The sequence below is a fragment of the Schistocerca americana genome, chromosome 2 (genome assembly GCF_021461395.2).
Source record: "Schistocerca americana isolate TAMUIC-IGC-003095 chromosome 2, iqSchAmer2.1, whole genome shotgun sequence".
Lineage (NCBI taxonomy): Eukaryota > Metazoa > Arthropoda > Insecta > Orthoptera > Acrididae > Schistocerca > Schistocerca americana.
The window spans coordinates 393741058-393764675 of NC_060120.1; the positions used below are offsets into that span (position 1 = coordinate 393741058).

At 45.4% G+C, this 23618-nt stretch overlaps 1 protein-coding gene across 1 annotated transcript in view; it reads right to left on the bottom strand.

Moving 5' to 3' along the window:
* Positions 1 to 600: 600 nt before the first annotated feature.
* Positions 601 to 23618, bottom strand: part of LOC124594781 (RNA demethylase ALKBH5-like) — a 115448-nt gene continuing 92430 nt past the window's right edge. The window contains exons 7-8 of the mRNA XM_047133188.1: positions 10813 to 10998; positions 601 to 1399 (exon numbers count right to left, since the gene is read on the bottom strand). Of these exons, the coding sequence (XP_046989144.1) occupies positions 10824 to 10998 (175 nt within the window). The 3' untranslated portion in view covers positions 601 to 1399; positions 10813 to 10823. The remainder of the gene's footprint in view (positions 1400 to 10812; positions 10999 to 23618) is intronic.

Sequence of the window (23618 nt, forward strand, 5' to 3'; positions counted from 1 at the left end):
GCCAGCACATTCTCCAGATCTCTCACCAACTGAAAACGTCTGGTCAATGGTGGCCGAGCAACTGGCTCGTCACAATACGCCAGTCACTACTCTTGAGAACTGTGGTATTGTGTTGAAGCTGCAGGGGCAGCTGTACCTGTACATGCCATCCAAGCTCTGTTTGACTCAATGCCCAGGCGTATCAAAGCCGTTATTACAGCCAGAGGTGGTTGCTCTAGGTACTGATTTCTCAGGATCCATGCACCCAAACTGCATGAAAATGTAATTACATGTCAGTTCTAGTATAATATATTTGTCCAATGAATATCTGTTTATCATCTGCATTTCTCCTTGGTGTAGCAATTTTAATGGCCAGTAGTGTACATACTGACTGTCAAGATAGGAACTACATCACATTTCACATCACCTAAAATATCACACCTTATCGCTTTCGCAGTTCTTTTGTTGCTACATAAGTAGTAGGCTTGGGCTCTAAAATTTTTATCAGGTATCATCTTCACTTTGTTGGTATCTGCTTTTCCACACTTCATGGTATTTTCAAAGCTTTTTAATTTAATTTTACATGTGTTCAAAAGGATTGGTAAACAAAAGTGAATTATGTTCAACACACAGTAAAAATTTTAATTTTTAAAAATAAAATACAAAAGCTACATAAAATACTCTCACATTTGCATAATAACCCCTCATGCTTGTCCATTCTTTTTCCACCTCAACTTCCCCCCACGTAATAATGACTTCAAATTTATCTCTTGCAAGCAAATGTATTGTCATGTTAAGTGGTACACACCTGCCATTTTTTCTTCAATGAATTTTTAAAAACTTTGAGAAAGACACTTTCACATACATATCATTATAAACTCTACATCAGTAAAGATAAAAGTTTTGTGAATTTACAACCATTCCACAGGAACATAAAACATCCTATTCAACTGGTAACTGCAACAACACATTCTAATATTTCAATGAAGGAATAAAACAACAAAAGTGAACATTGATTTAATTTTACAGAATACTAAAATATTTATTGTAATAAAATATAATCTGCGCTATGCACATTTGAATGGCTGACTGACAAAGGCCTTTCAAAACAAGTAACAGCAGTTTAAGTCAATTCAGACATACATTTTAAAACTGGAACATATTATCTGACTGAAAACATTAAACAAAATATAAGTTTTCTGTAAATTTCTTACAACTTCATATTAAAGCTTTACTCATATTTTACAGTTTAAAACTTTTTACATATTTACAAGTCACAAACATCATTAATACAATTTTGTGAACAAAAAAATTCAATACAAGCCTTTTTACAAGAAACTGAAGCAAATCTGCAAAATGAAGACAGACTATGGTGCTTTCCTTATCACAATTTCAAATGGTCTCGGCACAACTTCATTGACTGGAAACAAAATCAGCCTAGTTATTAACAAGGTCAATGTAACAGTACCAATTTTAGAAAAATAATAAATTATTTATTTAATACTAATAAAGTGAATGATAGTTGACTGGTACTACTACAGAAACTTACTTCACCATTCATGTTCTCTGCATAGCAAATTCCAATGTTAGTGTGTGTATAGCATAAGATTTCCCGTCTTCATGTTTTCAACACTAGTCTGAACTTAGGTTACATTACTTTTCTTTTCTCTTCCCCTATTATATTTCATGGCTTTCTCTCATTCCTCTTTTTCACCTGCATCCCCCACACATCAATCCGTGCACCTAGCTATTTTTGTAAGGCTTTATTCTCATCTCTGATCTACCAGTTTCTTGTGTCTTACTATATGAAAAATCTTTACTTCTGTCTTTTTGACATTCAACATCCCACTTGATTCACATTATAATCTAATTATTCCTACCGAACGCATGACCACTGATTAAACCACTGCACCATCTCACTTTGTTTCACTGTAGCAAAGATACTCAGGTACTCACTGTTCCTTGAAAGCAATACAGATTCTGCCTTTTACTGTTAACAACAAACAACCAGGAAAAAACTTAAAAGCAAAGGTTAGATATCTCAGCGTCACTCTGCTGTGAGTCAGTGCAGAATTCATACCTTTTTATGGCGTGTGACAGTTATGAAGATGCATAATTTGATTCAATATTTTAAATACCATGAAAAGTTCATTTTACAATAATATTACAGTAATGTGCAAGTGGATTGTATGAAGAGCACTGCAGGGACAGGGAGAAAGAGGAAAGTGGAAACACATTTTTTGCCACCAGCCCTACTAATCAAGACTCTACCCAAAGCCGATGTTGAATCCTGCCCGATTTAGTCCACTCGTCCATCCAGTCATGATTCACCCATACTGCACCCAAATCACGCTCCTGTTAACATTCCAGAATTTCTTAACCTCAAACTTTGCCTGACCATCATCCCCAAAATCCATCAACATGGAAGCAAACCTTACATTCGCAGAAAGAACCACAATCTGCCACCTAAAAACTGATTCCGACCTTTTAATCCCACTGGTCAACAAAGGCACCACCACTGTAGTTTTGAACTGCAGATATGACCTGGCGGAAGGACTCTACCAGCAGTTACATTCATCCACCTTCAAACTGCGCCACAATGACCTCATTCCAGAAATTTGACAGGATCTCCAGTCTCTCCTTAAATCCTTAGGCCCATCCCAGAACTACTACTCTGAATCTCTCTCTCTCTCTCTCTCTCTCTCTCTCTCTCTCTGTCTGTCTGTCCCCCCCCCCCCCCCCAAAAAAAAAAAAAAAAACTCTTACCACTTCCTGCGCTACAACCTTCAACATGTTTCCTGAAGTAAATAAAACAAACCACCCAGGATGGCCCATTGCGGCTGTTTTTTTTTTTTTTTTTTTTTTTGGGGGGGGGGGGGGGGGGGGGGCGCACAAGTTCAACGGTCATTAGTGCCCAGACTACGTTAGGAATGCACCGCGAGTCACAAGTTTAAAACAGCAACGAAAAGGGAAAACACGATAAAAGACAGACTGACAGGCATTGGATTAAAAAAACAGCATAATCAAATGTCCTTAGAGAGGTTTGTCAAGTTGATAAAACGAAGAACGCAAGCAGCTGCTCGTGGGTCATCCGCTAAAATGGCATCTAGAGTACATGGCAGGCCAAGATCAAGACGCAGGGTGTTAAAATCCGGACAGGACGTTAAAATGTGGCGGACCGTCAGCAATTGCCCGCATGGGCAGAACGGCGCCGGCGCAGCCGTCAGCAGATGGCGATGGCTGAACCGGCAGTGTCCAATTCGTAACCGGGCCAAAACGACCTCCTCCCATTGAGAAGGGCGGGAGGAGGACGTCCAAGCCGCAGGAAGAGGTTTCAAGGCCCGAAGCTTGTTGTCTGTAAGTGCAGCCCAATCGGCATGCCACAGCGATAAAATGCGCCGACAAATGACCCTGCTACAATCTGACGAAGGGACACAACAAGAAGCTGTCCGAGGCTGGAGGACCGCAGCCTTGGCCGGGGCATCTGCAGCTTCGTTCCCAGGGATACCGACATGGCCAGGAACCCACATAAAGCTAACCGGAGAACCGACGTCCCCCAGTTGCTGAAGAGAGCGTTGGATCCGGTGCACGAAAGGGTGAACCGGATACGGATCACTGAGGCTCTGGATGGCGCTCAGGGAATCGGAGCAGATGACATAAGCAGAATGTCGGTGGCGGCAGATGTAAAGAACAGCCTGGTAGAGGGCAAAGAGCTCAGCTGTGAAGACCGAACAATGGCCATGGAGCCGGTATTTGAAACTTTGTGCCCCGACAATAAAAGAACACCCGACCCCGTCATTGGTCTTAGAGCCATCTGTATAAGTGAATGTCATATTAATGAACTTCGAACGAAGTTCGACAAAATGGGAGTAGTAGACCGAACCGAGGGTAACCTCCTTTGGGAGCGAGCTGAGGTCAAGGTGAACGCGAACCCGAGCCTGGAGCCAAGGTGGCGTGTGGCTCTCGCCCACTCGAAAGGTTGCAGGGAGTGAAAAATTAAGGTGTTGAAGGAGGCGACGAAAGCGAACTCCAGGGGGTAGCAGGGCAGAGACATACAACCCGTATTGACGGTTGAGAGAGTCGTCAAAAAAGGAACGATAAGACGGGTGGTCGGGCATTGACAGTAGCCGACAGGCATACCGACAAAGCAGTATATCGCGCCGGTAGGTGAGTGGCAATTCACCAGCATCAGCATGAAGACTCTCGACGGGACTAGTATAAAACGCTCCGATCGCAAGTCGTAAACCCCAATGTTGTATGGAGTTGAGGCGGCATAAGATGGATGGCCGTGCAGAGGAGTATACGAAGCTCCCATAATCCAGCTTGGAGCAGACTATCGACCGATATAGACGAAGTAGGACGGTTCGATCCGCTCCCCACGACATACCACTGAGAACACGGAGGACATTTAGAGAACGGGTACAACGGGCAGCCAAATATGACACATGTGGAGACCAGCTAAGTTTCCTGTCAAATGTAAGACCTAAAAATTTTGTTGTCTCCACGAATGGGAGAGCAACGGGACCGAGTCGTAAGGACGGTGGGAGAAACTCTTTGTAGCGCCAGAAGTTAATACAGACCGTCTTCTCGGCAGAAAAACGGAAGCCATTGGCGACACTCCAGGAGTAAAGACGGTCAAGAGAACGCTGAAGACAGCGCTCCAGGAAACATGTACGCTGCGCGCTGTAATAGATGGTAAAATCGTCCACGAAAAGGGAGCCTGATACATCAGCTGGGAGGCAATCCATTATTGGATTGATCGCTATGGCGAAGAGAGCGACACTCAAAACTGAGCCCTGTGGCACCCCATTCTCCTGGCGAAAGGTGTCTGACAGGACAGAACCCACACGTAACCTGAACTGTCGATCCATTAAAAAGGAACGAATAAAAAGAGGGAGGCGACCGCGAAGGTCCCATGTATGCATGGTGCGGAGAATGCCCGCCCTCCAACAGGTGTCGTAAGCCTTCTACAAATCAAAGAACACAGCCACGGTCGGGCGCTTCCGCAAGAAGTTATTCATAATGAAGGTCGACAAGGTAACCAGATGGTCAACAGCAGAGCGGCGCCTACGAAATCCACATTGGACATTGGTAAGTAGGCGTCGAGACTCGAGCAGCCAAACCAAACGAGAGTTAACCATTCGCTCCATCACTTTACAGACTCAGCTGGTAAGCGAGATGGGTCGATAACTGGAAGGCAAATGCTTGTCCTTCCCCGGCTTAGGAATCGGGACAACAATAGACTCGCGCCAGCATGCGGGAACATGTCCCTCAAACCAGATGCGATTGTAAGTACGAAGAAGGAAACCTTTATCCGCAGGAGAAAGGTTCTTCAGCATCTGAATATGAATAGAATCAGGCCCTGGAGCGGAGGACCGTGACCGGGCAAGTGCGTTTTCGAGTTCCCGCATGGTGAATGGGGCATTATACCTTTCACGATACGAGGAGCGGAAGTTAGGTGGCCTAGCCTCCTCTGCCTGTTTGCGGGGGAGGAAGGCAGGGTGATAATGAGCGGAGCTCGAAACCTCTGCGAAAAAGCGGCCGAAGGCATTGGAGACATCCTCAGGGGCCACAAGGACGTCATTCGCGACCGTCAAGCCAGAAACTGGTGAGTGGACCTTAGTGCCAGAGAGCCGGCGCAGGCTACCCCAGACAACAGAAGAAGGAGTAAAACTGTTGAAGGTGCTTGTGAAAGCAGCCCAGCTGGCTTTCTTGCTTTCTTTAATAATACGACGACACTGTGCACGTAATCGTTTATAATTGATACAATTCGCCACTGTAGGGTGGCGTTTAAAGGTGCCTAAAGCACGTCGACGAGCACGTAAAGCGTCTCTACATGCTGCGGTCCACCAGGGGGCCAGTACGCGACGTGGAGAAGAAGTAGGGTGAGGGATGGAATATTCAGCAGCAGTGTGAATGACTTCCGTGAGGTGTGTGACTTGACGATCGCAGCTTGTGAAGGTTTGATCCTGAAAGGTCGCCCTGGAAGAGAAGAGCCCCCAGTCTGCTTTGGAGATGGTCCAACTAGATGAGCACGGAGAGGGGGTATGCTGCAGGAGATGGATAACACACGGGAAGTGGTCGCTCGAATATGTATCAGAAAGTGCATACCACTCAAACCGGCGTGCAAGTTGGGTAGTACATATAGAGAGGTCTAAATGGGAACAGGTGTGAGATGTGTCCGAAAGAAAAGTAGGGGCGCCAGTATTGAGGCAGACAAGATTGAGCTGGTTGAAAAGGTCTGCTAACAGGGAGCCCCTCGGGCAGGATGCTGGAGAGCCCCAAAGGGGATGGTGGGCATTGAAGTCTCCAGTTAACAAAAATGGTGCAGGTAGCTGAGCAATAATTTGCATCATGTCTGCCCTGGTAACGGCAGACGACGATGGAGTGTAAATGGTACAAATGGAAAACGTAAATGTGGGGAGAGTAATTCGGATGGCAACTGCCTGCAGGCCGGTGTGCAACGTGATGGGATCGTAGTAAATATCATCCCGGACCAGCAACATAACCCCTCCATGAGCCGGATAACCTACCACAGGGGGTAGGTCAAAACGTCCTCTTGGTTGGAGCGAATGCTCCAGTGAATAAGTGCCATCGTAAGAAGAAAAGGAAGATGAAAGAAGGGGCCACCTCGAAGGCCGCTGAGGGCCTGGCTTCGAGCGAGCACTGCCGCCGCTATCAGTAGGCGGACAGTCATCGTCCACTGGTTCTATAGGTTCATCGGCCATCTTGGTAAGATGGCCGGGAGGGGGAGCTTCCTCCGCCGGTGAACGGCCAGATGTTCAGCTACCAGCGGTGCGGCCAGGCAAAACGGATGACGGCCTGGGGCGGCAACCGCTGGGTGGCGCAGGAGAAGAAATGCGCCGTGGCAGAGAAGGAGAACTGTGCTTCCTATGAGCCTTCTTGGAAGGTCGTTTGGTGGAAGTACTGGTCGATGGCTGGGAGGTCGAGGTACGTAGGAAGTCTGCACGGGACGGTTCCTTTTGAAGGCCCGTGCATCTGACTTCTGGGTCTTCGTCTTAGCAGAAGCTGATGAAGGGGCTTGTGTCTGTGGGGTGATGGGAGGAAGAGGAGACGTCGACCGCGCGATCTTAGCACTGGCCGAACGGACGACCGTGGTGCTGAAGGTCAGATCGCATGTCTGGGTTGCCACCTCCCTGGTAGTCCGAGGAGAGGCGAGGACAGTACTGTATTTCCCCGCTGGGAGCAGCGTGGGCTTCCTACTAGCTAATAGCTTGCGAGCAGCCGAGGTGGACACTTTCTCTTTGACCCGAATTTCTTGGATACAGCTGGAACAGTCGCGGGAGGACGCTGCATGGTCACCCTGACAGTTCACACAACGAGGAGACGGAGGTGGACAGTCACCCTCATGGGCATTCCTGCCACAAGTGACACATTTAGCCGCATTGGAACAAGACTGTCGAGTGTGATTGAAACGCTGACACTGGTAGCAGTGTGTAGGTGTCGGGACATAGGGGCGAACAGAAATAACCTCGTAGCCAGCTTTGATGCGCGATGGCAGCTTAACACTATCAAAGGTCAAGAAAAGTGTCCGGGTCGGTACAAGGTCATTGTTGACCTTTTTCATGACCCTATGGACAGCCGTCACGCCCTGCTCAGCGAAGAAAGACTGAATCTCCTCGTCAGTCAATCCGTCGAGGGATCTAGTATAGACCACACCACGACACGAATTCAAAGTTCGGTGAGCCTCCACCCGGACAGGGAACGTGTACAGCAGTGTGGCTCAAAGCAGTTTCTGTGCCTGAAAGGCGCTCTTCGTTTCTAGTAACAAGGTACCATTACGCAACCTTGTACAAGACTTAACAGTACCGGCTATGGCATCTACGCCCTTCTGGATAACGAAAGGGTTGACAGAGGAAAAATCCTTTCCGTCCTCAGATCAAGAAACGACGAGGAACTGTGGGGGCAGGCGGTAGTACTTTTGTCACTGGTGGCTGGTCATGTTTCCGTTTGTGGGCAGAAGTCAAGAGAGAAGAAGAGAAATCCATTGCGGAGGAATCCCCCATGATTGTCAGCGTCTCCGATGGCGCACTCCTTCCTTATGGGGACCCTCTCAGAGGGCACTCCCGCCTTAGGTGAATGTTTACACCTCAGGTCACACCTCCCGAGAAACAGACTGAGGGACCAATCGGCATGGTCAGAAGGTATCAGCTCAGGCAATCACTCCTCCCTGGGCCTGGCCTTTACCAGGGGGTACGTGCGTGCCTTACTTGTCTAGCCAGGGCGGGGAATTACCCGTTACCCCGTCACCGGCTACGCGTGGGTCGGCCTTCAGGCGCGCACAGGAAGGAAGGAAGAAGAGGAAAAGGAAGAGAGAGAGGACAGACTGTCTCAAACGCCGAGGCGGAGACCAGAGAAGGCAAGGAGAAGAAGGCAAGGAGAAGAAGGCAAGGGAAAGAGTAAGGAAGACAGTGAGATGGAGAAGAACAAAGAAAGAAACCAACCAAAGGAAGGAAGAAACGAGAAGTGAAAAACCAAAAAGACCACAAATATAGGTCGTGGAACCGTCCGTCTCCGGATGCAGGCGCTAACTACTGCCTTGAGGGGGATGGACTCCTTTTAGTCGCCTCTTACGACAGGCAGGAATACCTCGGGCCTATTCTAACCCCTGGACCCGCAGGGGGGATTGTGGCTGGTTACTGTACCCCCACTAAGAGAATCTCTGCTCCCATGGACCAACACCTTCAGCCTATTACCTGTAACTTAGCCTCCTACATACAAGGCAATGAGCATTTCCTCCATCGATTCAGCAAAGTTCCTGTTCCTTTAACACATGGTGTCATGCTTGTCACTACAGATACCACCTCCTTCTACACCAATATCTCAAATACCCATGACCCTGCTGTTATCGGATACTACCTTTCCCAATGCTTGACTGAATCCACACCTACAAGACTCAACACCTACAAACCCCTTTTTGGTCACTATGACCAACTATATCCTCACCCATAATTACTTCGCCTTTGAAGACATCACCTTCAAACAAATCCATGGTACAACAATGGGCACCCACATAGCACTGTCCTATGCCAACCAGTTCAAGGGCATCTCAAAGAATCTTCCTAAGCACTCAGAATCGCAAACGCCTCATCTAGTTCAGAGTCACTGATGAAATCTTCATGATCTGGATTGAGGGTGATGACACACTATCCACATTCCTTCGAAACCTCAATTCCTCCAAAACCTCAACATCACATCCCCCCATTCACTTCAGCTGGTCCCCCTCAGACCAATAAGCCACTTTCCTCAATGTTGGCCTCTATCTCAAAGATGGCTTCATCTGGACTGGAGCAACTGAATCACATTCTCCACCACAATTTTGAGTACCTCTTGTCATGCCCTGAAATGGGTAATATCCTACCCACTATCCTTCTCACCCGTCTACACTGGTATTGCACCACCCACTGCACCTAACCATCCTTGTCCACCCCTATTCACCTCTGCTCCCAAACCCTCACCTTTATCCCTGCAGTAGACCTAGTAGCAAGACCTGTCCCACACATCCACCAACACCTACACCAGTCAGGTCACAGGCATCACTTATCCCATCAAAGGCAGGGCCACCTGTGAAAGCAGTCATGTGATCTACAAACTAAACTGCAACCACTGTGCCGCTTTCTATGTGGGCATGAGAAACAGCAAGCTGTCTGTCCGCATGAATGGCCACCAACAAACTGAGGCCAAGAGACAGCTGGGTCATCCAGTTGCTGAAGATGTTGCCTAAAACAATGTGCTTCAGTGACTGCTTTACAGCCTGTACCAACTGGATCCTTACTACCAACACCAGCTTTTCTGAATTGCACATTTGGAAACTCTCCCTGCAATAAATCCTATGTCTCCATTACCCCCTGGCCCTTCAACCTTCGCTAGTCCTTGCCCTTCACTTTTCTTACACCCCCCCCCCCCCCCCTCTCATGATTCATTTAGTAGCCCTACCCTGTCTCCACCATGTCCCCACATGCTCTTACAACCAGCACTACACCTTCCTCCATCTCTACCCTGCTGTCCCTTCCCATCACAGCCCCAGCCTCCTCCTTATCCCCAACACCCACAAAGTGTTTCTCCAATTGTGCACAGTTGCTCACAGTCCGACCTGAGTGGCCAGCGACAGTGATCATGTGTGTGCGATTTGTACCCGAGTGAATGAATGTGTGTGTGTGTGTGTGTGTGTGTGTGTGTGTGTGTGTGTGTTTTCTACCTTAGAAGGAGGCCTTTTGGCTGAAAGCTTAAATGTATAGCAGTTTTTTATTGTGCCTGTCTGCATCTTGACATTTCCTCTATATAGTGATTAGCAAACTACCCTTTTCATAATACTGTCACTATTCCATCCTGGATTTTCCATGGTTTGACAAACAGAAGGTGATTGACGTAGCAGTTTTTATACACCTGACCATCCATCCAGAAATCATAAGACATATTCCCAAATGCTTCTCAAGCCGCCTCTTGGACGAACTTCTTTGGCGGTTAGCATACTTCCCAGAGGCTTTTAAAACAACATTACTTGGTGGAATGTATACTTCCTATGGCCCTAAAAGCTATATTTCACAATAAACAGAAACTACAGGTAGTGCAGGAGCATACAGAAGTGGTATGACATTCCCATAAACACAGGGGAAAAAACACAGTTACTGGTAAGTATAATCCCCCACTGCCCACATAAGTGTTAAATTAACTGAATTAAAACTGTCCAAGATGATACATAAACTATACTTATATATTAGACAGAAAGGTATTTATGAAAACACACACTACTTCATATTTTGACACAGCATCTAATTCCTACATTATTGGAATACAGCTACTTTCACTTACCATCAGTAATACTAACACTCCGACCCAGGACTTGCCTCACGCCTGCGCTTGACTGATCCTTCACTATTCGACTTTACATCTTCGTCTGGTTCACTATCAGATGCAGAATCATGGCGAGGATGCAAAGAACTGCTCATTACTACTACCCGTTTCCGTGGATTGTTCCCTTCACCTTCCCGTTTGGGCCTGCAACAAAGTAACTCTTTTATTCACATGTACAAACATTTTCAGTTTTCCTCGAATTAGCAGTGTAACAATGAGGCACTAAAAAGATAAAAACCTTACGTTTTCAATTAAGTGTAACTGTAATACTAACTAATTACATGATTCATAATAAAGTGCAATGCCAAGTGAGCATATATGGAACAAAATAAATATTGTGCATGGACTTGCAACCTCTCTGAGACCCGATTAAAAGTTTTGCTGAAACCACTGATCTCTCATCAAATTATTTAACCAAGGATGATACATCAATGTTCAACTCACTCAAGGCAATGGTACAGCTAATAATGTTTGTGGTTACTTTGCATCTTTCCTTCCCAGATGTCAAGAGAGAAGAGCAGCCCACAGTGTACACTTTCTGAGAAACTGTGAGAGCCTTGTTTATTGTAAACTAACCTTTTCCCCATGGCTTTGCTGGTGTTTGTGTTCCACACATCTCTTCCTCCCACTTCTATCTGTCTATCTCCTCCTCCACACAAACTCTCTTCATATCCTTCCCTTTGTCCACATCCTCTACCCCCCTCTATGACTATATTACCCCCTCTCCCCCCCCCCCCCCCCCCACCTCTGCCTCACCCTCCTTTCCTTTTCCACCTGCCCACTACACCTTCTACCTGCTTCGTGCATCTCCCTCCCCCATTCCCCTCTCTCTGTGCATTTCTTCCTCCCCCTCATTCTGTCCATCCCCTCAATCTATCAGTCTCAACGTGTCACCAGCTGTGCTCATCGATATGTTTAGCTCCTGCAATACAGTTCAATAAAGCACTCCCCCAACATAACTGTCATGCAGAACAGTCCATGTTGGGGCCTGGAAAACCAGGTTTTGTTGAGAGCTGTGTCTACTTGTCTGGCACGAGATGACCTGTACCAAACCGGGGAAACATATTTGGCAGTAGAAAAGCATAGTGCCATTGCAGAAAAATGAATAGTTTGTGGATGTGAGCCACACTGTGTCTCAGTTTGCGAATTAGGTTGTTTCAACTGGAGATTTTGGTGTTCTTGCAGTGGGTTTTGAATGTCAGTTCTGTCGAGAGTGACTCCCAAGTACTTAGGGGCATGAAGCTGCTGCAATTGGATGCCTGACTATTCAAGCTTTAGATCACGATTAGCTTCCCTGTTCCTTAGGTGAAAGGCACACCCTTGTGTCTTCAAAGGGGTTGGTCTGAGTTGGTTCCAATTGAAGTAGCTCGACAGTGTTCTAAGTGCAGCTGTCAGGTTTCTTTCCACTGTTTCAAAGCATGAGCTCTGCGTATCAAGCGCTAGGTGATCTTTGCATATAAGAATATCTTCGTGCCCGGGGTCAATGGCTGGTTGTTGGTAAAAATGTTGAAGAGAAGTGGAACCAAGACGCTTCCCTGAGGCGGACCACTTTCTGCACTCTCCAGTGACTGCACTGTTCTCTAAATTCAACAAAAACCTTGTGGTTTTGGAGGAGGGTGCTGATTAGTCTAACTAGGTGGGCGTTCTTGAGCATATTGTATGATTTTGCATGAGTAATCAATGATGGACAGTATCACATGCTGCTTTGAGATCCATGAAGACCACGTCGGTTACCTGTCAGGTTTCAAAGCCATCCTCTATAAACTGAGTGAGATTGAAAAGTTGCCCTGTGCAGCTTCTGTTTGGTCGAAATACTGCTTGTTCTGGTACGAGAAGAGGGTCTATTACTGGTAGGATTCTATTCAGAATCATATGTTTGAACAGTTTATGAAGGTGACTCAAAAGGTTAACATGCCTGAAATTGAGCTGCTCGGGGGAACACAATGGTAAGCGCCATCGCTGTGTATTTTGCGGCAGATGGCTAATGACACCACCTTGGGATGCACAATGCAGTAAACTTACTAGTAGTTCCAAATTCACTCAACAGATGTCAGGGAGGAGCTTAATGGTAAGCACCACTGTCAGTCTGTTGCGGAAACATAATGGTAAGTGACAGAGAGAATGGTGGCAAGTAAAAACATCTCTGAGATTATGGCAATAGTGAACATGGCAGGAGACAAGGAATATACTTCCAATGATACTAATATCTTTGAGAGGGATCCAGAATACATTCCTAACAATTCAGATGACTCAGAGGTATGTTATTTTGTAAATATACTGTCTTCAGTACGTTTCACGAACATAATGGTAAGTGCATGTACATACCATTATGTTCCTGAAGTGCATTTGAAAATTACGTTCGCCGACAAGTACAAGATGTGTAGAGTCCAGATCAGTGGTGCGAGATCATCAAGAAGTCGGCTTGTATATAATATGAAATGAGAGGATTTCTATCAAATAAAACACTCTAAAGAAGCGTTTGTCTTCAGAAAGAAGACAGTTGATGATCGAGCTGTCAACCTAATGAAAATATGTAAGTGGAAGGTGACTTCCGAATATCCATCTTTATTCATCAGCGAGACATTTTGTCATGACATTTGGCATGAAATAAACTTCAGGAAACGTGGAAGGCAAGGACCAGTTCCTACGCTTCGACTTAAATACAATGGGCCAAGGCTTATTGAAAAGAAGAAAGTTGCTGATGTCCTATCACTCCTAAATTACATACCTCCTGTCCACAATGGATTTTTCCTGTCACTAAAGCCAACAGTTTTAGATGAAAAAGACATTAGTGATGAGAGTGATGGATGATTTTGCAGTTTCAGTAAAGTGTTGAAGACTTACTGTAAAATTTAATATGTAATGTTCTATCACTGTGTGTTGTTAATGGTGTATGGTAATGTAATAATTTTTGTATATTTCATGTGTTTTAGTCAGTTCTGATTTTCATTTATGTCTGTATAGTAGAAGGACTGTTAAAAAAAAAAAAAAAAAATTACACAGATTTGCAGATCAATGGAAACTTTAGATGCGCTGTATCTCGAAACTGTGATTTTGGCGCTTACCATTTTGTTCCTCCGAGCAGCTCAATTCTTAGGGTGATCTGCTTCCTTTCTAGGTTTTGGAAGAGCCATCACTCTGCTCTTTCGCCAGATCTTTGATAGTTGTCACTGGTTCATGCAGTTACTGAGAAGCTGCAGGAGCCATCTTCTTGTTGCTGGGCCGAAATTCTTAATTTGCTCCATACGGATGTCATCTAAACCGGATGCTTTACCAGTTTTGCTCTCCTTAATAGTGTTGTTTAATTCAGATATCTTGGGCCTCTTGGGGTATTTTTGGCAATTTGATTCTATGGCTACCTTTCCCATTCACGAGCAGTTGGTGTGCTATCTGATCTGCAGTGATGTTGCAGTGTGCTGTGGATCTGGTTGGGTCATTATTGAGGCATCTCAATAATCTCCAAGCTCTATGGCTGTTTCTGGTTAGATCAAGTTGTTCTAGTTTTAACGCAAGAACTCCTTTTGGATTCTTTCAGAAATATAATAAGTTTATTTGCAGCCACCAGCATTGTCTCGCCAAACAGATCATCTTTGAATAGTACTATAAGTACTCTGTACACTGAGCACTGAGTTCTGAAGTTAGACCGGGAATGTATGATGTTCAACCACCCTGAGGAATGGCCATTCTGGAGCATCTCTTTACAGTCTTCACAAAAGTGTCACACAAGTCAGGTGAAGGATTTTACACAATAAATCATAATGATGTGGAATGAGTCATTTTACATTCACATCACAAATTAATTAGTAAATATGGTTACAAGCTGAACATTTATAAGCTTTTTTAATTATCTTATTTTTACTTTTTTTATACACAGGTGTGACTTAGTAATTCCTACCCACCACCTTTTACATATTACAATAACAGAAATTCTTCTGTGGAATAGGATGATTTGTCAAGCAGAAACTTTTACAGTTTGTTTTCAAATTTTACTTTGCCGTCTGTCAGACATTTTACATCACCGGGTAAGTGAGCAAAAAATTTTGTTGCAGCACTGTGCACTCCTTCTTGTGTTAAAGACAATTTCCACACTGAATAACAAATTTCCTTCTGGTATTTTAATTATGTACATCAAATGGTTCAAATGGCTCTGAGCACTATGGGACTCAACTTCTGAGGTCAATAGTCTCCTAGAACTAGTTAAACCTAACTAACCTAAGGACATCGCACACATCCATGCCCGAGGCAGGATTCGAACCTGCGACCGTAGTGGTCTCGCGGTTCCAGACTGCAGCGCCTATAACCGCATGGCCACTTCGGCCGGCCTTATGCACATCATTGTTCCTTTTGAACTGTAGGGGATTATTTACAACAAACTTCATGAGATAATAAATATACTGTGAAGCAGTAACCAGAACATCCAACTCCATAAACAGATGTCTACAACATGATCGTGGGTGAGTGCCACATATTATTTTTAACAGCACTTTTCAAGCAATGAAGACTTACTTTCTTAACAATGAGTTAACCCCAGAACATTATTCCATATGAAATTATTGAATGAAAAATATGCAAAATATGGCATCTTACTGGTTTCTCCCTAGTCAGAATTGCGTCCCCACATTAAATTTGCTGAATTACTAAGTACAACTTTCTGCATTCTTTTGGTGAGATGTGCATTATCCATTGTATGTTATATCATCAATCCCATAAAACTTCAATTTATCTAAGATATGGTGATTCAACAGTCAAATGCCTTAGATAGGCCACAAACTGTTTGTCCCTGTGCTTCCTACAACATTTAAAAAATGAGTATTAAATTTGTTTGTTACACATGACTCTTCATTTGTAGCCCTTCCATTCTGTTCAATAATGACATTATCCTCTTCTGTGGCTGGTTGTCCTGTCTCTCGCTTAACTAATATCCACACAGCCTTAAGTCTGTTGTCTGAATTACTGATTTTTGACATTATGTGCATATTCTTTGATGTTTTTAACAACATTTCTAAGCAATTTTGAGCAGTTTTTGTAGTGTGCAACTATTGCGGGGTCTACTTGTTCTAGCCAGAAGAAACGTTTCCCTTTTCCTTTCACAAAATACTTTAACCCCTCTAGTGATCCATGGTTTTTGACACCTTAAATATTTAGAAAATTTGATATTAAAACAAGAGTCAGGCAAGGAGATGATATTTCACCACTGCTGTGTTCTTGAAGCAGACACAGGAGAATGGAGGAAATGAGTAAAAATCAAATCAACAGAAAAAATTAAACTAGGATACAAGGGAGAGAAACCTACAAATATACTTTTGCAGACCACCTAGCAATCCTATGAGATTTATGAGAAACGGCAGCCAAACAAAGAACAGATGAGGCAATTCATTCAAGACCTGCCAAACTGGAAAGTACTATATCACCTGACCAAATGTATCTATATTATCTACAATAGAAATCAATATCCTTTCAACACTACACTTAGACGAATGTCTACAGTAGTTCAACTGTGTCAACAGCAATTCACACAAAAATATCTGTTACTGAATAAGAAAGTGATGGAAGAGCTGGAAATCACTGAAAGAAAGACATTAAGAAAAAATATTAGGCTCAATAAAGATGGAGAACAATGCAAAAAACTTCATTGTAAATATTTCAAAATATGACTAAAGATGTAAGTTTGAAGAGCAGATTTGTTTATTCAAGTCACATTCAGCAGATTTACAAGACAATTATGTAATTATCCTTCAAAAATGTGAAATCAGAAAAAGCCCTCCCTCCCTCCCTCCCTCCCTCCCTCCCTCCCTCCCTCCCCTCCCTCCCTCCCTCCCTCCCTCCCTCCCTCCCTCCCTCCCTCCCCTCCCTCCCTCCCTCCCCTCCCTCCCTCCCTCCCTCCCACCCTCCCTCCCTCCCTCCCCTCCCTCCCTCCCTCCCTCCCTCCCCTCCCTCCCTCCCTCCCTCCCCTCCCTCCCTCCCTCCCTCCCTCCCTCCCTCCCTCCCTCCCTCCCTCCCTCCCTCCCTCCCTCCCTCCCTCCCTCCCTCCCATCCCTCCCTCCCTCCCTCCCTCCCTCCCTCCCTCCCTCCCTCCCTCCCTCCCTCCCTCCCTCCCTCCCTCCCTCCCTCCCTCCCTCCCCTCCCTCCCTCCCTCCCTCCCTCCCTCCCCTCCCTCCCTCCCTCCCTCCCTCCCTCCCTCCCTCCCTCCCTCCCTCCCTCCCTCCCTCCCTCCCTCCCTCCCTCCCTCCCTCCCTCCCTCCCTCCCTCCCTCCCTCCCTCTCTCTCTCTCTCTCTCTCTCTCTCCCTCCCTCTCCCTCCCTCTCTCTCCCTCTCTCTCCCTCTCTCTCCCTCTCTCTCCCCCCTCTCTCTCTCTCTCTCTTCTTCTCTCTCTCTCTCTCTCTCTCTCTCAGATGTGGGGTTATGATGGGAGGGACTGATAGCAGGGTAGTGATGATGAGAATGCTGCAGTGCTGCCTGTGGTAGTGTGCAGGGACATGGTCTGGATAGGATGATGGGTTGTTAGGTACAACATCGGGAGAGCTGTGATGGGATGGGGGAGGGGGGGAGGGAGAGGAGAGAAGTACTGAGAGAGAAAGGATTATTTAGATGGGGGGCAGGGGGACAGAAGGTGTGTGTGTGTGTGTGTGTGTGTGTGTGTGTGTGTGAGAGGAGAGAGAGAGAGAGAGAGAGGAGAGAGAGAGAGAGAGAGAGAGAGAGATACTGGAGCAGGAGTTTGGAGGGGATAGAAACAGGTGGAAAATACAGAGAATAACTTGAGACCAAGCAGATTGTGGGAACAAAGGATACAGTGGTGTTTCATACCCGTTTAAGCCCAGGAACTCCATGTTGCATAGGCATTTTTGGCACCTGGGTGGTCTAGCTGTCTCACACAGTTTGGATGTGACCTTTTTGTGGTGATGCCCACGTGGCATGCAGCTCAATGGTTGCAGTAAGTTGGTGAACTAGAAGGCAACCCTGCCTTCAGTGATATAAGAAATGCCTGTATACAGGACTGAAGTATGTGGTAGGAGGATATGAGAGAAATCTAGCATCGGTGTGTTTTACAGGTTACAAGGCGATGGGGCAAGGTGGTTTGGAGGAGGACTGAAATAGGGACAGACAAGGATGTTAGGTAAGATGGATGAGCAGTGGAATACCACAGTAGTACTCCTCAAGTTGTGTACTAATTCTGTTCCTGGGGGTTTTGGTGGATTTGATTACAAATTTAAGCAAAATAGAACAGACTATACACAGTCAATATTTTTGAGTGTTTTCATGACACTGAATATACATTTATGGTTTATGCAACAAACCCTATTTTCTCCCTCTTTCTTTTTCTAAAGAACAGGACTGATTTCGATTCTTGCAATTATCTTTGAATTTTTGACAAAAGAATTCTCTCTTGAAGACCATGTATAGTAAAGGAACTGCATATGTCAATCACTGCAACATGCAATAAGACAACAGACAACTTGTGCCTAGTGTAAGTACTCACATTCAAGAAAATGCCTCATATGATGGTGAAAATGAAACCTTATATGACCAAAATTAGCTCCCAGATAACTAGGGGAGAACTTATTTTTCTGCACTAAGGAATGAAATTAAATAAGAACGAAAACAAATTTTGGGTTATGTAATGTGTAGCAAATAAAACCCAAAAACAGGAAAATCATTCCCAGATTACAAAATGTAGGAAGTATAAATGAACTCTGTGTGCCACTTACACTGAAGGAGGTACAACAATCTATGCAATGGCATCCAAGACTTCTGTTGAGAAGTTTAAATTCCTGCCAAAAAGTAAGACATGGTCACTATAGATGTTCAATGTACACAAGAATGGCTAAACAGATCTCAAAAATTAATAAAACTATGAAAATCTAAAACCATTAAAACATGCAAATAAGCTAATAGTATGGCTGAATTACACTCCTGGAAATGGAAAAAAGAACACATTGACACCGGTGTGTCAGACCCACCATACTTGCTCCGGACACTGCGAGAGGGCTGTACAAGCAATGATGACACGCACGGCACAGCGGACACACCAGGAACCGCGGTGTTGGCCGTCGAATGGCGCTAGCTGCGCAGCATTTGTGCACAGCCGCCGTCAGTGTCAGCCAGTTTGCCGTGGCATACGGAGCTCCATCGCAGTCTTTAACACTGGTAGCATGCCGCGACAGCGTGGACGCGAACCGTATGTGCAGTTGACGGACTTTGAGCGAGGGCGTATAGTGGGCATGCGGGAGGCCGGGTGGACGTACCGCCGAATTGCTCAACACGTGGGGCGTGAGGTCTCCACAGTACATCGATGTTGTCGCCAGTGGTCGGCGGAAGGTGCACGTGCCCGTCGACCTGGGACCGGACCGCAGCGACGCACGGATGCACGCCAAAACCGTAGGATCCCACGCAGTGCCGTAGGGGACCGCACCGCCACTTCCCAGTGAATTAGGGACACTGTTGCTCCTGGGGTATCGGCGAGGACCATTCGCAACCGTCTCCATGAAGCTGGGCTATGGTCCCGCACACCGTTAGTGCCGTCTTCCGCTCACGCCCCAACATTGTGCAGCCCGTCTCCAGTGGTGTCGCGACAGGCGTGAATGGAGGGACGAATGGAGACGTGTCGTCTTCAGCGATGAGAGTCACTTCTGCCTTGGTGCCAATGATGGTCGTATGCGTGTTTTGGCGCCGTGCAGGTGAGCGCCACAATCAGGACTGCATACGACCGAGGCACACAGGGCCAACACCCGGCATCATGGTGTGGGGAGCTATCTCCTACACTGGCCGTGCACCACTGGTGATCGTCGAGGGGACACTGAATAGTGCACGGGTACATCCAAACCGTCATCGAACCCATCGTTCTACCATCCTAGACCGGCAAGGGAACTTGCTGTTCCAACAGGACAATGCACGTCCGCATGTATCCTGTGCCACCCAACGTGCTCTAGAAGGTGTAAGTCAACTACCCTGGCCAGCAAGATCTCCGGATCTGTCCCCCATTGAGCATGTTTGGGACTGGATGAAGCGTCGTCTCATGCGGTCTGCACGTCCAGCACGAACGCTGGTCCAACTGAGGCGCCAGGTGGAAATGGCATGGCAAGCCGTTCCACAGGACTACATCCAGCATCTCTACGATCGTCTCCATGGGAGAATAGCAGCCTGCATTGCTGCGGAAGGTGGATATACACTGTACTAGCGCCGACATTGTGCATGCTCTGTTGCCTGTGTCTATGTGCCTGTGGTTCTGTCAGTGTGATCATGTGATGTATCTGACCCCAGGAATGTGTCAATAAAGTTTCCCCTTCCTGGGACAATGAATTCACGGTGTTCTTATTTCAATTTCCAGGAGTGTATTTTACATTGCCTCAAAAAATAAACACTTTATTTCACAAGAGGTATCAGGCATGAATCTCACTTGCATATCGAGAATGGTGTAATTGTAGCTTTGTACAGTGAAGCATGAAGTTCTACAAAAATAATCCACCAAACATCAATGAAGGTGGGGAGGGGGAAATAACCATGTATTACAGGTAACTCCTTATCAACTTCAAGGCCATTGCAGACAAAGTATACACTTAAGAAAAGAGACACCAAGTAGCAGTGATGTTATTGATGCTAGCTGGAAGGAAAATCACAGTTAAATGACCAGCCAATGGAGGTCATTACTGATGGGGTACAAAACTCAAACTGGTACAAGAAAATTCACCACAACACATTTCAATGAATGATCCCAAAATCTGCCTAAACCAATTTGCAGAAATGAAAGAAAATCTAGATCTAGAAATGAACCCAGGGCCTTCCAAATGTGAGCAATTGTGTTTACAACTGCACACCCTCACTCAGTTTGTTGAGGGAACATCTTGGAATTTGCTTGACGTGCTTTACAAAAACCACAGAAAAACCTGTATCAGGGTGTATGAACTATGTATGGATGGATTATGGGGTTTAAGGAATGAAATTAATATGGTCCTTGATTCCTTCATACCGGAAGTTTGAAAAACATGAAAAACTCATTCAATTTTAAATTACCAAAAAATGAAGGTAAAATAAAATTGGCATGGGGCAATCATAAGAGGGGTTAAGAATGATTTACTAGAAACATAAGGAGGATAAAACAACAGGACAGGGTTGATGTCAGCTAGGAGTGATTCAACTCCCACAGTGGCTTGTCATGTAGCGGAAGGCACATCCCTACTTAGCCAGGCTTGCCCACCCACAAAATTAAGTCAATAGATTTGACAATCCGCTACATATAACAAGATAGGCCTGGGCAAACAGTGCTCCATGAGCACTCTGGTCGTGTCCCTGCCTAGGGCTCCAGGTGGAGACATGAGTGGGGCTGAAGGGTGCGGAGGAGGAGGAGGAGGAGGACAATCAAGGCTGCAGCCAGACACTGCTAGAGCCTGGACAGTTGCCTTTTCAGACATCGAAACTGTTTGGTGGCAATACTACTTGCGTTAAAATTAGATTCATGTTCTACACTAGGAATACCACGATGCCTATACACTTGTTAAACAAAGAAAAAGTGGAGGAGCCACATCGTTCAATGCCAAACGGGAACACTCTTATTTTTTGTATAATTTAAGGCTGTGCAAAGTGGTTAATCTGCAATCACAGTATTACGAGCTCGAAAAACATTGAAACGTCATTACAACACCAGCAACAAAGACAACACAACGCACTTGTTTGCTGATGAACGACAGTGAACACTGGCTAAAATGAAGGTGGCCATTAGGGGTAAAACTGAGTTAAGTGTAAGTAAAGTGGGTGACAAAATCTTCACGTTCATGAAATCAAACATTTCTCATAAATCAAGGCAGTAATTCGTGGACCAGACGTGACTGGAATACTTATCAGTTATTTGAACATTTCATCATAAGTTCTCACAGGATTGCAAGATACTGCATCACTATAGACAGATTTCGATTTATCTGTTCGACCATTTTTGCTTTTTGCTGGAAGTACAACATTACAGATGTACACTGGAGCACCCAGCTCAACAACTGGTTTGTCCAATCTAGGAATTTAAAATGACATAGACAATTTTACCCCAAGAGCAATATCCTTAACTGCACAAACAAACCAGTAGTTGAAACTTCCTGGCAGATTAAAACTGTGTGCCCGACCGAGACTCGAACTCGGGACCTTTGCCTTTCGCGGGCAAGTGCTCTACCATCTGAGCTACTGAAGCACGACTCACGCCCGGTACTCACAGCTTTACTTCTGCCAGTATCTCGTCTCTTACCTTCCAAACTTTACAGAAGCTCTCCTGCGAACCTTGCAGAACTAGCACTCCTGGAAGAAAGGATATTGCGGAGACACGGCTTAGCCACAGCCTGGGGGAGGTTTCCAGATGAGAGCGAAAATCTCATTCTGGAAACCTCCCCCAGGCTGTGGCTAAGCCGCGTCTCCGCAATATCCTTTCTTCCAGGAGTGCTAGTTCTGCAAGGTTCGCAGGAGAACTTCTGTAAAGTTTGGAAGGTAGGAGACGAGATACTGGCAGAAGTAAAGCTGTGAGTACCGGGCGTGAGTCGTGCTTCGGTAGCTCAGATGGTAGAGCACTTGCCCGCGAAAGGCAAAGGTCCCGAGTTCGAGTCTCGGTCGGGCACGCAGTTTTAATCTGCCAGGAAGTTTCATATCAGCGCACACTCCGCTGCAGAGTGAAAATCTCATTCTGGAAACCAGTAGTTATTTCTGTGTTTGGTTCAACAATGTGCAGGAACTTTGTTTCTTCTCTTATGTAATTGATGAAATCTCACCAACATTCTGGTTTAACAGATTTTAATGTAACACGCTGTGCGACTATCACAAACTTAGTTCCAAAATTATTACATACTCTAAAATCTAAAGATGTACAAGTTTTTTTTTAAACATAATGATAAATGCCTGTATGTAATGCATCTTGTAGTTCTGCTTACCATATTAGCACTATGTAACGTAACTGTTTAACCAAGTAATAAAAGTTATTCATTAGCAGAAAAATAAAAAGTTGAAAATATATACACATGACAAAATGTCTGCTTATAAAAGTATGCTGCAACATTCATCTTTTAGGAGTAGCTGCACTGTGTTGCAAACACATCTTCCTAAGTTTCCCTGCATGTGTAGCCTTCAGCATATAGCCGTCTCACAGCTGCTTGGAATAATGCAGGGGTGGGGGAAGCCAGAGCACACAGCAGATGCTACTGTGCTCGTGGAGTGTGAGTGCGCTCTGGGAGCACAAATGGTGGTCAGCCCTATAACAGGAGGAGCAGTAAAACATTTTTAAGAGGAAATTAAGACTCTCAGTAAATTTAAACTGAGTTGGCATGCCAGGGGTCAAACCAGCCTTCCATATGTGGTGTCTGAGATGGCGTAAGGTTAAAAATGTGGCAAAAGAGAACTTCCAACCCATTCTGCAACCAGCATATCCATAACAATAAAGGTCACAGAGAAAAGAAGGAAATCCACTCTGAAGGATAAAACTTAAAACTTTATTTACAGTTTTGACATTATCAGCTAGGATTTCAGGAAGTGACTCAGCTAGTGCAAAGCTCATCAATGGGGCAGCTTCTTGTTGGATGCATCCATGGTTCAAATTGATGCAACCAAAATGGACACGACAGCGGATTGTGCCTACCAAGGCCCACTCACTGAGACTGGCCACGAGCCACATGAATGTGAACCACCACTACCAGTCCAGTTCCCTACTGTCCAGTTCCCTACTCCTTTATTATTCTTGGCGAAACTCTTAGACTGTCAGTCAACTGTTACCTCCGGACCCATCGCGAGCCCCTTCTGTATCC